This window comes from Chelmon rostratus, chromosome 17, assembly GCF_017976325.1.
Source record: "Chelmon rostratus isolate fCheRos1 chromosome 17, fCheRos1.pri, whole genome shotgun sequence".
Classification (NCBI taxonomy): Eukaryota; Metazoa; Chordata; class Actinopteri; order Chaetodontiformes; family Chaetodontidae; genus Chelmon; species Chelmon rostratus.
In genome coordinates, this window is record NC_055674.1 from 10,299,512 (window position 1) to 10,316,769 (window position 17,258).

Sequence of the window (17,258 nt, forward strand, 5' to 3'; positions counted from 1 at the left end):
ATTTGTGTTATAAATAATAAATAGGCAATAACAAGGAGATAGTAATTGATATATATGTCAGCTATTGTGGTATGAGGAGTCTGGCAGAGCTTGAGAGCTGTCTATTAAACAGGTGAAGTATGTGGAAGTGGGGGCAGTAATACCGCCGGCAGATTGCTACCTATCAGTTGAGGAAAGATCTCGCAGCAGACAAAGAGTAATAATTTCAACATGCAGTTGATGCGGATTTCTAAATCCTATTTCAGTCAGTCTCCGCTGATGGTAGCTGGCAAAGTTTTCTGAATAACTGTTCAATTCAGTGTTATGCAGTGAAGTGGTGAAGACCTGCACCATGTTATTACAGTTTATCTTGTAGTTATGCATGTTTTAAAATTATGTTTTAAAACAATGTGCTAAATGCTATATTTAGTGATGCAATGAAACCTTGCACTATAAAAAACAAAACAAAACACGTGGATGTGATTTATTTGTGCATATGCGCATCTGCTGGCAGTGCTGTTTTCTACTCACCTAATAGTCTTCGCGGCCACACTAACAATCGGTGGTACATTTTTGGTTAAAAGGTTTTTTTTCTTGTGAGGAAAGAAGATCCTTCATGAATGAAGACACGTGACCAAACACGATGACGTCTGGCTTCGATACAAGAGAAAGGAATCAACAAGGAGAGCACGAGCTGGCGTTTGGAAGCGCTGTCGCTTCTGTCGGTGAAACCGAAATTTATCCGCGCTGCTGATGTTCACTCACGGTCGCGACGGTCGAAGAAGAGGAAACTGACAGCAGCGACTTCAGACGGCGTCATTTTTAAGTCAGGTGGGTCTGCAAACCAAACAGAGTCGGTGTTGTTATGCTGAGTGTGCATGCCTTCGCCTCGCCGCTGACAAGCTGGCCGCGGCTAGCTTCGTGGGCTAGCACGCCTAGCTTCGCACAAACACGCTCGCCGACGTAGCCCGATTTGTAAAAGACGCGGTTTTCAAACTAAGAGTGTCCGCATTGCTTCAGCGACTAACACGCGTGTTCTCACTCGTCAGGGGTGTATTTTGAAAGCTCGTACCGGAAGCGCCGGTGTAGTCGCTGCGAGCTGACGACGGTCGCGCTGCTACTATGCTGAGATGGCAGCTAATCTTTTGTACACACTCATGATGTGCGACTAAAACATGTCAGTCAGATTTGCTGTTTGATGTCGCGCGACGGCCAACCGTTTGGCGCGCGAACGGCTATTTTTCCTCTCCCCCCACCTCCCCGGTTGAGGAATCGCTCCTTGCGGTGTAATGCCACAGTTATAGTAGGAAGGCTGAGCACGGGGATTTCCTCGCTTGCTTGTTTTGTAGGCGGGGAGTTGTTTGCCACTTTCACAAGCAGCCGTTGAGAGGTCGGAGACTCGCGGAATGTCACAACTGTGCAACTAGGCTGCTTTTGTGCTAAATAGTTTGCCAAGGCGTCGCGTGCCCGCCGGATCGCCGCGCTCCTTTGGTTGGTTTGTCAACTCATGCGCTTCTTGCTGCTCAAACCTGCTGCTTCATCACCTCGTTGTGAAAAGGAGCGAGCGCGAGCCGAGGCAGCGGTTTAGCGAGATCAGGTTGGTTTCTCAGTGTTTTTCCTCATGACATGTCTGTCAAAGATGAACGGGATCGCTGATTTTGAGCGATGTGTGGTGCTTTTGTGCGGCTCTGAATGCATGCATGGATTCCGTCTGTTAGGAAATGCGTCCAAGCCGTTTCGTTTTGAATTGGTTCACCTGAAGTGACAATTCATTTAACCAGTGGTTAAATTGTAACAATGGCAGAGCCAAACCTAACCCGCCGTCCTTGGCTTTGATATCATCCAGGCAGTTAACCACACTATTGTTTTATTATCACAGCCAACAAACAAGTAGCGGTATTTTTATCGTGCTGAATCATCACAATGATGTTTTTAGACGTTCTCAGAATCCACCCCGAAATATGGCACCACCGGACAAAGGTCTGCTCGGTGGATAAGGGTCGATGTTTATCACCAAGCCGCCGTTATTAAGGAGATGGATCGAAATGGTGCTGATCTGTCGCGCAAGTCAGTCATCAAGCCGTGAGCATCAAGTGATGACCATCATGCATTTATCAATAGCCTCATCTACATTCAGCTGAGAATGTGCGTTTTATTGCAGCGCTGTCATGGTGCACATCAACAAACACGGTGTGAGTACATTTAGACTAAGTGCTTAAGTGTCAACTGCGATGTCAAATCCATTTTAAAAATGCATGATAAGCAATATATTATGCCTGTGTTGTTATAATGGAGTCTTGCAACGAGTGGCTGTTTAAATTGGGTCATGTGTAATTATGGGATGTATGGGAAGTTGAAAACAACACATAATTTAGGTAGCGTTTGAAATAAAATCCTTGCATAGGAAATAAGTGTTTTGGTTTGTGCAGGGTGCTGTAAATGCCTCTTATTTTTTGTTATTGAATTGTATACTAAATATAAACACAGTGTGCTTGTGACATTATTTAATGTGGTATCACACTTCATTTCTTTTATTTTTGGTTGGCAGATGCTCTTGTTTCCCTGTGTGTGACATGATGAAATTTGCTGCCTATTAGAGTGCACGCTTATGGAGGGCAGGTAATGAATTATCCATGGAGAATCTCTGTGCAATTTGAAAAGTCACCTTGGAAACTGTTGAGCATATATAGGCAGCACTAAACCGATAGAAGTTACCCATTCTTGCTCAGATATCCAACTTATTTCATCATCTCTGTTCATGCGAGCAGGGCATTGAAGTGTGTTTAGCAGACAGGCCAGCCCTACATCAGAAGCTCAGCTTTGCAATAAAGCGTAATGCCCATCGCTGCCTTTCTCTGCAGGTAACCAGAACAGATGAGGGCCCGTATAAGAGCCCAATGGGGATGGCAATGGTGTGTGGATGGAGGCAGGGAGTGGTGGAGATCAGCTCTGAGATTTATCGCCTCTTACACTGAGGTAGCGAAGATAAAATAAGGCTGGATACCATAGAGGTGAACCGAGTGCACAACTCATACCCAGTGGCATTGCTTAGAATGGGCAGACGGTGGAGGGTAGAGGAGGATATTTGAGGTTGACGAAACAGGAGGCAAGACTTTGCACAGCATAGAGCACAGTCTGGCCACCAACACCTCTGTATGGCCAACACAGCTGTGCCTTGGGAGTAGTTACGCCTATTCAGGACAATTAATAGCCTCCAGAAAGGAACACAAATGTGGGATTTGTCCACAAAAGTGCTGCTTAAGCTGCACTGGGAAATGGGAATGCCTGGAAGGAAGGGAGAAAAAGATCAATATAGTTTTTTTTTCCCCCTTTTTTTGCAATAGGGAGGGAATGTTGGTGATGAAACCTCTTGCAAGTGTGGTGCGGATTATGATTGCTTAGCATTGCGATATGCCCGCTCCACTTCTCAAAGCAATACTTTCATCCAGACAGAGTAGCAAGTGTGTTTGATGAATTTCTGTTTGGAACTTGAGTTAGACTTGGCATGTTCATTACCGCTCTCTGTGTGTTCATAATTTAGATTAGCCAATATCGGACAGAACATGGAGAGCATAAGCGTAGCACCAGACACTCGCTGCTGTTTTTCATGTAACCTACTTTTATCTCGGCTGATGAATGTTTGGGACACATCAGTGGTGAACTGACATTAAAAACAAGTGATTAAACTGGACCCATGCTTGTGTAAGAAGCTGAGTCAAATGAAACTAGTGAATGACACTGTGAAGAAATCAAGAGTTTCTCCGGAGTTTATGGAGACAAAATTAGACTTTTCTCCCTTTGTTCTGACATGTCCTGGGCTAGATATGTATAAACAATTTTTAAGGAGGTTAAAGATAGTGAGACCCTGTTCTAAGATAAGTAGTGTGTAACCTACATTGAAAAGAAGCACAGGCAAATCATTAAACTGCCACTAGTACTGCCTGTATTGGTACTTAATAAACACCTACTATATTTGTGTTCTGCTTAATTATATTATGAGATATAAGCAGCAGGATATAGCATTAATATTTTTTGTAACTTGCTTTGTCTTTTTACCGACACAAACAGAGAAAATTACAATTAAGTTTTACAAATGTGAGGCACTTACTAATGTGAATGCTCACTTACAAAAGCAGAATCCCAAAGATCAATATATATCTATAAAAGCTATCCCTGGCATTCTCTATCAGTGAATACAACATTGAGGTATTTATTTGATATTTATTCAGCTATATATTTAGCCGTGGTACACAGGGTGAGTAGGTTGTAGTTCAGTTTCTTGCTCGGGAAAGAATATTTCTGCTCATCTCTGGATGGACTCACTGGCCGCTGTGGGGATCAAACTTGTGACCTTACTCTTACAAAATAATGTTTTTAACGATTAGACCAGTTCAGCATTTTTTTTCCTCCACTGCATCCTTTGATATGTGATTAAATTAGTTATTTGTTCCAGTACTCCGGCTAAACTTCAGGCTAAAATAAATGTGGCACTGAGAAGGGGGGTTACATTGAGGACTCCACATTGCATTCACATTCTTGGTACTGAAAGCATGATTATTAATTCAAACTGTATGCTGGAGTGACATATTTGTTTTTTTTTTTTTTTTTTTTAGTTTTTTTTTCTTTTGGACCACATTGAGTGTGAGGCTCCATCAAATATCCTGTAGGCAGACCTCATCAATCACTTGGCATAATTTGAACTGAGCGTTGGCAGTGTTATTAATAGAAATTAGCATCTATGCTACTTTCAGGTAATAAGTCTGGTAACTGGCTGCACTTGAATCAAAGCACTCCATGGGAGGAATAAGATGATAAATTTGTTTTTCTTTCTTTTTATCTTAAATTCAGTGATGCTGCTCCACTCTGCTTGTTTGATGGCATTATCACAGAGTGGTGTTTCAGTTGAAGAGAAATCATAGCTTTGCAGTGATACCTATCAAAGACGTGAATTAATCCCATATTATTTTGTATTCAGTAGCGTTAAAATGTGTTGAACTGCTCTAGTTTAGCCTTTTGTGCGGCAAATGTTCTGTTGTAGATGTTAGGTCAATGCAATATGCATTTAATATGTATGCAACCAGTGTAGTAAAGCTCCTGGATATTTTGCCAGTGTGTGGGTTGCCTGCAACCCTTACTTCCTCTGCCAGTGCAAGGCCGAAGTATCAAGAGCTATTCTCTTCCTGTTTAATCAAGTCCTCCAGGCAGATGCTGTGGAAGGCCAATGAAGTCTCTTCTCCTGTCATACTGCTTGTACTAACAGAGCAGCTACGAGAGTAAACAGCAGCTACTGAGCTTGGAAATAGACTCTCTATGTATCGAAACATTGGTTAATGCAAACCAGTCTAACCAGAGTCCCTTTAAATAAGCTTCACATTATCAGTGACTTCAGAAAATGCAAAATCCTTGAGGGCGGTGATTCATGTTTTCACTTTAAACCACATGAACTGGATGCAAATTTCAGACATACATGTATCACATGTTTTTCTGTATGGTATAACTTACTGGGCTCTGTATTGGACTCTTTCAGTGCCACAGTTTGTTATTGTACATCATCTTCTTGTGTCTGTTTTCACGTTATGACAAATCATCGGTGTGCAGTCAGTATGTAAACCTTCGTAGAAGAAATTATAATTATCAAATGTGGAATATTGTGCACCAGGAAGCTACATAAAGTTCAACAGATGTTAACTTTCATCACTTGCTGTTTGTCTCATCTTCCAGCCAGATATTAAATAGAGCAATATTGACAAATATCTTTGAAATTTTAACAAAAATTTGACAAGCACGAAGAGCAGACTTACCACATGTTTGACTAGATTGTTACCCTTAAACCATTTGCCTTTATCCTGAAAGGCTAGTCTAATCTTAGTTTAAGAATAATTGAAGTAGTTCACATTTTAAATGTAAATACCACAATTGTGATTATTTATTATCTCCTTACATTGACTTCTCTAAATGAAGCTATCAAAATAATTTTACATTAGACTGAACATTTACCCTGGTCCTAGTTAAAATGCAATGCTTTGTAAAATTAGAAACGTGTAGGCTACAAAAGGGACTGGCCCAGATTTAGGTACTAATAAATAAGATGACAGTCTAATCATAAGCACACATGCAATTTCCCCGACTTTTATTATGCAGCAGGTAGAAATTTGGTCTTTTTCAAATCTTCATTTACAGTATAAGGGGAAAGGGCACTTCTGAAGCAAAAATTCAGATCCTTGGATAATTGCAAGTTTCCTTTCAAAGCAAATTATTTCTATTAATGTTAATTATAGTATGTTTTAATCCAATCATTTATTAAGTAGGGGTGGGGAGGGGAAGCGATTCTTAGATGCATCTCAATTCTCCCTTATAAGATTATATCTCAATGCTGATAGGTCAATTGTCGGAAATGTATTTATTTAATTCATTTTAATTATGGATCATTATAAATCCATTATCTTTTAAAAGTAGCAAGTAGTCAGACAGTGAAAAAAAATTAACCCCATATAGAAACTTTGATGCATCAAGATGCATTGATAATCGTTTTATAATCACATTGTGGCCCTCTGAATCAGAATTGAATCGTGAGGTGGCGAGAAATCCCCACCCCTCGTATTCAGCATCTTTTTTTTTTTTTAATTTCCCTTGACTTGCAGGTGAGAACAACATTAGCTGCAATATTAGTACAGACTGTTGCTACCAACTGTTTAACCCTTCAGTTACAGTCAAGTGTACATACTTGTACGGGTCAGGCATAAGATTTTGGTGAACTGCTATTTTAGCATTGCCCTGAGCTTCCATTGGTCAAAAGTATCAGCTCAATATTTCCCCTCTGCTACAAGCGTATCACATTTCCCTCTGAAAGCTGCTGAATGATTTCCCCTCTCCCTCTTTTTGTCACTCTTATTTCACGCTCTGAATACTTAGTAGTTAATAGCTTCCCTCCCCTCTTCCCATTGTACCTTTCCCTGACACAAACACACACCGTTTTCTCCGTACGCAAGTTTACCAGTTTTCCAGTAACTCTTCCAGAGCTATCAGAGGAGTCTGATTTTTAATTTGCAGTTAAATGGCGCTCAACACATGCAGCGTGCTTGATAATTGACTTCACTCAGCTGAAGGGAGGAATGATTAGATCTGAATATCTACTGTAGGCGATCTCTTCAACTCCAAACTAGAAGGGAGTAAATGTAGTGGCTCTGATCAGGCATGAAGAATGGCTATTTATGGTGTACAGGGTGACTAGGTTGGCTGACTGCACTAACAATCTCAACCCCGACAGAGCAAGTGGACGACAGAACAAATAAGCGGAAAGTATAAATTAATGAGCCAAAGCTTAATGAGAAAGTGCTTTTCAGTATCTTTGTGGTCATCATTCTATTTCCTGCTGAAAGTCCATGATAATCGAGCGAGAGGCTACAAGTCTCATACATTATTGATCAGGGAAACTGAATAGGTGATCATACTGACTTCACATCTAGCTCTCTTCTTTTGTGTCGTGTTAATCACCTGAAGCCCTATTCGCACGGGACTACCATCTCCCCCCTCCCCCCGGGATTTTTTGTTTTTTTTGCGTCTTTTTTTCCTGCTTCTTTCCCGATCGAAAATTACGGAGATGCCAATTATAAATTTTGACGGCATTTTGGGTGCCATTTCAGGAGTCTCGTTGCTCTTGTCATTCAGAAAGTGGATGCTACGCTGAGCCTTGGCGTCATATCCGAGGAATAATGTTAGTATATTTAAGTGAGTACAAACTGCGGTTATCCCGTGTGAATTTGCTGCACAAAACACAGACGTGGGAGATAATTTCTAAATCATATAAGATCCCTCGCCCCCTGGCACTAGTCCCATGCGAAAAGGGCTTAAGATGTGCAGGTTTTGGAAAGACAATGGACAAGGATGCTAAGCTATTCCATCATCTAAGGCCTTATTTGTATTTGGGCCAAAGCTCATATGTCTCTTCTCTTGGCTGTACAAACCTTTACAAGTCTGGACTGGCCACAGCAGAAGAAAGAAATTTAAACTCGGCACACGAGCAAAACGAGCCGCGTTGTTTGCCCTCTCTTTTGGAGCGAAATGCATTGTTTGGTGTGAGATGATGTTCAGCTGTTAGTTTCACAGAACTGAGTTGCCATTGTCGGATGCTGCCTGTGCTTTCCTGAAAACAGTGCTTCATCAGCATGCACCTCCACTGTCGAGTTTTATTCACTTCATTAGCGAGCTGCCAGTGCCAAGTGCTCGGACGCTTCTTCTCAAGAATTGATCATGACAAGTCAAATTTATATGTGCTTGTGTAGTTTTGGTAATCTGTCTCGGTGTGGATACATGTGCATGTGATTAGTTATGTGATATACAATCCGCTGTCATGTCTCAGTAAAGCCTCCTCCCCAGCCGTGTTTAGTATTCAGAGAGCAGGCGCTGTCGTAATCTGGATTCTGAGGCAGGTTGCTGGGGTTTTTGTTTGCTCTTATGGCCCTGATAATCTTGTTACACTGCTGTCAAGTGGAGCTGGCTCTCCCTGCAGCCCTGAACCACCATGCGTGCCACCTCGAGTACCAGAAATCCAACCCCCCTCCCCCCCTCGCCGCCCCACCAGCCCACCGCCATTTTGAGACAGCCGTTGATGGAAGAGCCTTGGATGTATCCTTGAAGAATCACCTCCTGAGCATCTTTATTCAGCCTCCCACCCCCGCCTCTGTCTCCCACCCCCACCTTAGGCAGCGAACGACAGTGATAAATATTCATCAGGGGACGCAGTGCGTGGATGCTGTAGCCTCGGTTCCCCCTCAACAAAGGGTCCCCTAGCTAATGGTGTCCATCTTTGGCAGCCCCCCTGGAGAGATCCTGTGGAGGGGATGAGATCATTAAAGCATGACACGGGCTCAAGGCCGGACCTATCATGTCACATCAGCATTTATCCCACCAGAGCCCCCCCCCTCTCCTTTTGAGTCTCAACCCAAGCCAACCCCACCTTCGTGAGCTACCCTCTATAGATTCAGATGAACACAGACAGCTTTTGAAGGTTGGCCGGGGTTGTTCGCGTCGTGTTAGTTCAACTTCACAACTTCCTAATTGGCACCTTGGTTTTGGTCCTTGCTGAGATCAGTATCTTTTTTTTTTTCCCCTCAACCTGTTCTTCTCAAGCTCCTCCAAATGTGTCGAGCATGCATTTTTCACAAGGCTGTTTGCTCTCTCTCTCTTTTCTTCTCACCCTCTCTTTCCCGCTCTCTCCTTCTCTGTCCGTCTCTTTCACCATCCCCTCCTTCCCTTTCTCTGGGTGACCACACTCAGCGATTTCTATTTCCTGTGGGTGTGATGTCTCTCCTCCACAAGCAATCAGCTCTGATTTGTCAGCGTTCTTCCAGGCGATTCATAAAAATTCAGCAAGCACCTACAAAAGACGTCTGTGTCCCTGCTCTTGCTCCCTACCTCTGCTGCCCCTGTGCTCCAAGCTGCAGCTTTTGCCTCCTGTTCCTTTTGCTTGGCACACACAAAAGACCTGAAATCATTAATAGGAGGTAATACATGCGTGCAAGGAAGACACTGGTGTCTCGTTTGCGACTCATAAGAGGATGAACTTGTCAAATGCAAGGGCATTGTGTTGCAAATCAGTGCAGCAAGTCTGAAATTTTGCTGTCACTTTTTTTTTGTGAAAATTACAGGTGTGTTTTTCCCTTTCTTTTGCTGTGTGTGTTTGTGTGAGCAGGCCTCTTTGTCTCTGTGAGGTATGACATGCCTGGTAGTGGAAGGGAGCAGCTGTGCATTGGACCTTGTCTGTGTTGTGCTGCCATGCCCTGTCATTGGTAGCCGTCTGTTGGCAGCAGCCTGTGCTGGAGGGTTGCAGCCTGGGCGCAATCCTTCCACGGTGTCATATGGTGAGCTTTCAGCCATGCCAAGCCATGCCTACTGTGTTACCCTACACAGCTGTGTGACCGAATACGCCTCTTCAACCTGGACAATGTGCCATCTTTCTGCATTTTCAAGATTGTTGAAATGTTGGGTCTAGGTGGCTGAGGGGAAAATGATAGGCTTGTATGAAATTTGGAAGAAGCAGCCTTTTTTTTTCCTGCTCTCATCCTAGTAGCTATTAGCGGAGTACTTTCCTGTCTATTTGTCCATTATCTGTGCATCATCAGGCAGACCATTATCCCATTATGTTTTGCATCTGTGGTCCAAATGCTTACTGGAAATGAGTCACCACAAAGGCCAGTGAAAGGTAGGTGTTACTATCAGTCAGCTATTCATAGCCAGCCCAACGGGGATGAAAGTATCACATTTAAAAAGTCCTCCACAGAACGTGAAAGGCCTTTTTATATGGGCATCTGCAGCACAGGGAAACATTGCTGTTTTATGAGGAGCCAGAGGACTTTTTGAAGTGAAAGCATCAAGAATGCGAGTCACAATCTGACCCCATGTTTTGTCCCCAGCCTGTGTGATAGTGTCGTATTCAGGTCATTTTTAACAAGCGTCTGTCTCTCCCTGTTTGGCTCAGGTGACCGGTCCACCTGTAGCACCCTTTTGTTGCCATGGAAATATCCTGGCCATCTTAGTGCACCTCAGAGCTACATTTCATCTCTTATTTTTTTTCCCCCTTCCCTCTCTGAGCTTCTCTGCACACATCATACATGATTACTTGCTTAGCGGGCGTGTAGGCTGTAAAGACATGCACACACGACAGTCTTCGACAGTAGGTTTTTTTTTTGGTGTGTGTGTTTAGGGCTGGGCGATGTGACGGTATATACTGTGTTTCCACTGCAAGAGATAATCGCTTAGTGTCTCTGCTATATGTTCGAGGCAGGCTGTGTAATGAATCAGGGCTTGATTCTTGCATGATTTTGTGATTGTTGCGTGGTCTTGTAATGGAGAAAAAACACAGCATGACTGCTTACCAGGTTGTGATGTGACGTGAGAGCAATTGGTGGCCTCTCTAAGCTAGTTGAACACCACCAAAGAATAGAGTGACAAGAAAACATGCAAGTGGAGACTGGAATTGTAAATACAGAGCAGGAGGCAAACATTTTTCTCAGTTATATTGAAGCTGGAGTTACATGATTACCAGACATTTGCACACTGTGATAGACTTTAGTCAGCTTTCTGACATCCACAATGAAAAAATCTTTATATATATTACTCTAAAATACAAATACATTATATATATATATATATATGACTGAAGTCATATAAGTCATTTTGGCCTTATCACCCACCCCTGCGCTGTTTCCTGTTTTGATGCGAAAAAGTTGTAATAGCCCACATGTATTTGTTTATGTGCTCAGCACAAACACACTCTGTTGGGCTGTGTAAATCAGCTTACAGAGGCAATGTGCTGGCTGGGCTGATTGTGGTGGGTGCCTGTGTCGCTGACACAGCATTTACCGTGTGTAGTGTAAAGCACCCAGAGCCACAACTCTGTGTGCGTGTGTCCGTGTGTGCGTGTGCGTGTGTGTGTGTGTGTGTGTATCCTGAGACAGAGCTCACACCGTGGAAGGCACCCAACCTTCTTTCTGTCTTAACACCAGTAGGTTAGATTTCTTGCCTGCGCAGCTTCCCTTGGTGTTCCCCTCAGTACTGACATGACAGAATAAACTGCAGTGCAGCCCTGTTACTCTGGATGGTAGCTGAGGCTCTGCAGTAGTTACAGCATATCCCTCTTTCATTGATTTATGGGATTATAGTAGCACATCAGCCAAATCTAGACAGGTGTGACTGTCTAGACTGGATAGCTCCAATAGTAGACAAAAGCCTGCCCTGTGTCCCTCATGCGAATGTGTTTTAGCTGAGGTTGTATGTACAGTAGAAAGGTTGAAGGCTTTGTTTTAGTCCAGCCACGTCCTCTGCTGTTTCTGCTCTGAGAGGCTGCACTTAACGAAAGTGACTTGAGTTTTGTTTTCCAAGAAATCATTTGTGAATCGCTGCCAGCCAGCTAAATGTCATCCTCCTTGTGACTGGCCTCGCTGCAGTTTGAATTCAGTGCAGGATTCAAGCGCGAGTCCGATGTTGGAGGAGGAAGTGCTTGCCACCAAACTGTTTGTTCATAGTGACAGGTGCAGTAATAGTCCAGGTACCACTCGCTGAACAGACTTGCCATCGCTTACAAGGAAGTGTTAAGTCCTTGACCCACTTTGTGCTTTGTGTATTTGAAGGACTTAGTCATGCTGTAGCTTCTGTGCCAGAAAATGCTTGTGTATTTCAGTGAAATGTTCTTCCTCCAAGCTTTTTATCTGGTGGTATTGTTCTTGTATACTGACGGTGGCTTTTCTTACACAGACCAACCAGCAGTACAGGTGGACGCGGCTCTTGTGGCATGACTACCACAAACAAGGGAAACAAAGCCTTGAAGGTAATTAGCATGTATGACACAAAATGAAATTTGTCAAAGTGTGAAGAATTTTCCATGCTAAACGTTAAATGCCAACACTAACGAATCCCCCATCCCCAGGTGAAGCGGGAGCCAGGGGAAAATGGCACCAGCCTGACAGACGACGAGCTGGTGACCATGTCAGTGCGGGAGCTGAACCAGCATCTACGGGGCCTGACGAAGGAGGAAATCCTTCAGCTGAAGCAGCGGCGGCGTACCCTGAAGAACCGGGGCTACGCTGCCAGCTGCCGGGTGAAGCGTGTCACCCAGAAAGAGGAGCTGGAGAAGCAAAAGGCTCAGCTGCAGCAGGAAGTGGACAAGCTGGCCACAGAGAATGCCAGCATGAAGGTGGAGCTGGACGCTCTGCGTTCAAAGTATGAGGCCCTGCAGAGCTTTGCCAGGACTGTGGCCCGCAGCCCCGTCACCTCAGCCAGGGGACCTATGGCCTCTGTCATAGGGCCCCTCATCCCTGGTAAAGTAGGTGCCACCAGCGTCATCACCATCGTCAAATCCAAAACGGACGCTAGGTCGTAGTAGCAGAAAGGGGCGGGAGGAAGATTTTCAAGACTAAACTCTAGTCAGTGCATTGTAACACGGCGCAGGATCACCTATGTAAGTTCTCAGTTTCAACCCTCGTCACTAACACTAACAATATGCTTCCCAAATTCACTAAATACTTCTAGTATGCCTCAGCAGTCTGCACCTGTCAACAGACGCACCGTGCTTTAGGGCGACACAATCAAATTGTACGTTTGAGGAGATCAGTCGGTTATTGTAGAATGGCGACATATTGGCAGTACTGAAGCATTTCATTTACAAAGCAGATTATTGTTACAAATATCCAAGAAGGCAATATTGGGTTGTAAAAGTACAAGTGGCAGCAAATTCAGATTTAATAACTTGTTATTTTTGATGAGGTCCAGTATGCGACGCGTCTGTTCTTTAAGACTGAGCTCTGAAGTTATTTTTCCGTCCTGAGAATTGGCCCATGTAGAGTCTCACAACCACTGAAATCATAAACTGTAGACGTTACTCCTCACCCATTCCACAACATGAACAGAAAAAAGAGCCAGCACATATCTGACGGTGTATGAACCCCTTTGCTTGTTATTATGCACTGACTTAAATTGGGATGAATAACAAACGGTCACAAAGTCTTGGTGTGGATGCTACAGATGTCTTCAAAACAGCCTGACTAACCCAAAACTAGCAAATTAGTCCAATTTGTGATCTTGTTGGTCGTCTGTCAAGAATATAAGCGTGAAATAATGCTCCCAAATCTTGCATTCATTTCTGTTTATGCGTCTGTGACAGGCTTTAATGAACTTGTCATCATCGATATGACTGGTAGATGCAATAATATATGTATGCACTGAAAATACAAAGAGGTCTTGCATATTTATGGTTAAGTGGAAACGTTAAAAATGATCAGCAGTTCTTAATGATATTGTTCCAGAGCTGAGTGCCATTCCAATATGACAAGATTCTTCTACAATATCTGAAAACCTGAATGTTATAACAGTAATATCCTCGTGTTTTGTGGGGACAGTGAAATCCACAAACATTTTGAAACATCGTTTTTGCTCATAGAGAAAATATGTTCAAGTTGTTTTGTTTAAAAGATATATATTGCATTTTTTGTAATTACTTGTCGACAGGGCCGTCAGATATTTCCAAAAGAAAATCTTTACACAAGCTTTACTGTTTGAATTGTTAAGGTGTAGAAAACTTTGTCTAATGTTGAGTTCTTGGTTTTTATTACTAGGTAGATTACCTTCCATTGTTTATAGAAATACAGATAAAGAAAACATGAAAAAAAAAAATCCCGTGACATCTTTTTTGCAATTGTACCGAAAGTGGCTTACTATTGAAGTCTGATAGCTTTTTCTAGTGACTAGGCGCGTACTGTGGGGTAGCGCGTGATGTGATGTGTAAGTGACAAGTTGGCAGTGTCGTTCACTGTATAGATGTCAATGCTGTGCTATTTAAAACAAATCTGTAGAGCTAAACTAGGTGGTGTAAACAAGGTCAATTGTCTTTGTGCGTATTGGCATCTGTGATATCCTCCGCTTCCTTGGTGTTAGTTACGAATCATACTGTCATTAAGAGTTTACCACATTTGAGCCATGTAAGGCAGAATTGGGTGAAATGGCGTTCGTGGACGTTAACTCAAAAGACTTTTTACCTGAAGCTTAAAGTGATTCTGTCATCGCAGAATCTGAATAATGGTTGCACCTGGTGCTGGATGCCCTCAAAAAACGTCCTCTGTAACCTCAAAGTAAACGGCTTCATTGTTGAGAGGAAGATTTCATTATCGTATTCATTCCAGCCACTTAATTGGTCTGGATGAGATCGCAGGAATGGAAATTAATAACCCTTCAAATTTCGCTTTTGACAGACTAAATGAAATGTGAAGGTAGCAATTTTATAGTTTACCTGTGGGCTTTTTTTCTCTCTCTCTCCAAATGTTGAGAAAGTTTACAGTTTCTCAAGACGATAACGAAGAGATTGCATCAATGAACTTAAAGGGCAACCGCCAAACGGTGCAGCATCACTTGTGCAAATTTAGCCACTGGTTTTCAGATTTTCAGATTAAAAGCGGTAGGGTTTGTATGCACTAAGCTCCTGCTTGTTTTGCTCAGGACAAAACAGGTCACTCTAAAAATGAACAAACCATTCTAGACGAGAAGAAGGCAGGCAGGGATGGCAGCTCCGTTCATGTTTTGTTTCCTCTTCTTTCTTTTTTTTTTTCCTTTTGGTTTTATAATAAGCATGTCATAAAGGGCTTCAATCCACACTCAGAAAGAGACACAGCACCATCACGTAGAATTACAATCAGCAGCCGCTGCCAGCAGCGCTCCTTCTGTGCCAAGTGTCGCGTCGCTGTCCCGGTCCTCTAAAAGGAATCTAACAGTGAAGGAGTTTTACACCTCAAGGTGAAAGTAGTCGTGTCGTGACATTAACGGGATGCACTTCGTCCAGATCTCACTCTCCTGCTGGTCAGAATGTCTTATAGTGTCGGCGGTGTTAATCTACAGCCAAAAGTCCATGCCAGAGACCTGGGTGCTGGTTATACAGTCTGTGCGCAAGTATCCTATCCTCATTTTGTCAACATGCTTAGCTATCTACATTGACTGGTTAACTGTGGGAAAATATATATCTGACTCTTGACATAGCCCAGTATTGATGTTGGCGTCCTTATTGCTGTGGCAGTCTTGTGGAGTGAATCTTTTTTCGTGTCAAGTGTCTTTAAGGTGTTCGAGTGGCACCGTCAACCAATCTCTCAATCTCTCGCTCGAGACGACGAGTCTCTCTTTCTCACACATACAGGTGTATAATATGTAGCTACAGTAGGTATTAATGACCATTGTGAAAAAGTGACCCTTAATATGCAACTCAGTGGAAAGGTGTGAAAGAGTAGATGTAAGAGTAATCAATATTGTCAAAGTGACTATGGTCTGTTATTTAATGATTCTTGCTGTTTTGTAGTTTTTTTGTAAAGCGTGTTTTTATTTTGCCCTCAGATTTTTGAATCCCTCAATGGAAGAAGCAATTGGCCCTTGTTTATAGTAGCTAGCATGCTAACACTGTAAGAGTGTTTTTAAAGGAATCATGGGACAGTTGCACTCAAGCCTTACTCACTAATTACTCTGGTCTTAAATTAGCTGAATTACCGGATCCATAAATTGGACTTGGATATCTGACTGAAACATATTGCTAGAATATAAGTGTTTGTGCACTGAAACGGATGCTACGATAGATTCAGTCACAAGGGCCATTTGCAATATTTTATTGTCTTCGGTATGCGTGCGCGCGTGCGTGTTTGTATGTTCGAGGTTCCTCTGCTGCTACACCAGTCATTAATGCTCGTTGTTTGCTGTAGCATCATCCACAGCGTTTCTGTTGTCATCGTGTGTCGAGTGTGTGTTCGAAATTGATCTTAACACTGTAATTTGTTCTGCAGATTTCATTTTGAATTCGTTAATGGCTTTCTGTTCCCTTGTTTGTTTTTGTGTTGTTTTTACAAGCGACATGTTAGAGAGGATAAATAACAGCACTTGTTGAATTTAATAGCTCTCAAGACATTGGCTTTTTTTCATGATATTATGCTTTGTAAACAGGTGACTGTGCAGGTTTTTTCCTCTTACTCCATGGAGTGGGTCTGTGTTTCAAAGGTATAAAAATCTGACTAAAGCGAGTAATACAATGTTAATAATCTGTTTTGTTATTTTTCTGTATGGGTTGTAATAAAATATTGCAGTACTTTGTATGAAAACAGACAATAGTTAATTGTAACTATTTATAAATTAAATTATTGTACTTTTTGCAATCTGTAGATAAGTACTATGTATTCATATATACAGTAACAACTGTGGATTTAAACGTGATTCTCTGAGGTGTCTAAGTTATTGATGTATATATTGTATGTTTGTTGATACAGCTTACTTTATTTTCTATAAGACCAATAAAAATGTTTTGAAAAAGCACTACTATTCTGTCTTTGGTGGCGTTTAAGCACTGTTGAAATTGGGTTTTGTCATATTCTGTGGCGTCATTGACCCAGTTTGATACTTGCAAAAATAAACTGGCGGGGAAGGCTTTTTTACCGTCCAGGGTGGGTTTTAGAAGACAGCGATCATTTAGATGGCACGATTTCTTTTTCTGCGATCCAAAAAAAGCCGCTGGGCGACCCACTTTGGCTAACCTCGGTGGACATATTTTTGGCCCGACACGAGTAAAACATTAGAGTCATGAAGGATGTCTAGGTGTGCTTGTCCTAGATTAGGAGGAGTAGTGAGTTAGTCATCTGCGCTCCCTATGGGCCTCCTAAACCCCCTCTGTCTCAGCGCACCTCATCAAACATCACCCTCCTCAGCAGCGCTTCAACCCCGGCACATTCAAAACGCATCTCATGAGAGGCCGCGCAGAGACAAAG

At 42.6% G+C, this 17,258-nt stretch overlaps 1 protein-coding gene across 2 annotated transcripts; it reads left to right on the forward strand.

Annotated features, from left to right (window-relative positions):
• Positions 1-657: 657 nt before the first annotated feature.
• Positions 658-16,812, forward strand: LOC121620543 (transcription factor MafG). 2 transcript variants are annotated; one of them, XM_041956627.1, is made up of 3 exons: positions 658-810; positions 12,232-12,304; positions 12,404-16,812. In XM_041956627.1, the coding sequence occupies exons 2-3, from the start codon at positions 12,269-12,271 to the stop codon at positions 12,854-12,856; spliced, it is 489 nt and encodes a 162-aa protein (XP_041812561.1). In that variant the 5' UTR covers positions 658-810; positions 12,232-12,268; the 3' UTR covers positions 12,857-16,812. The 2 variants fall into 2 exon arrangements, with proteins under 2 accessions (XP_041812561.1, XP_041812562.1); XM_041956628.1 differs by lacking the exon at positions 658-810 and adding an exon at positions 1,409-1,576.
• The last annotated feature ends 446 nt before the right edge of the window (positions 16,813-17,258 follow it).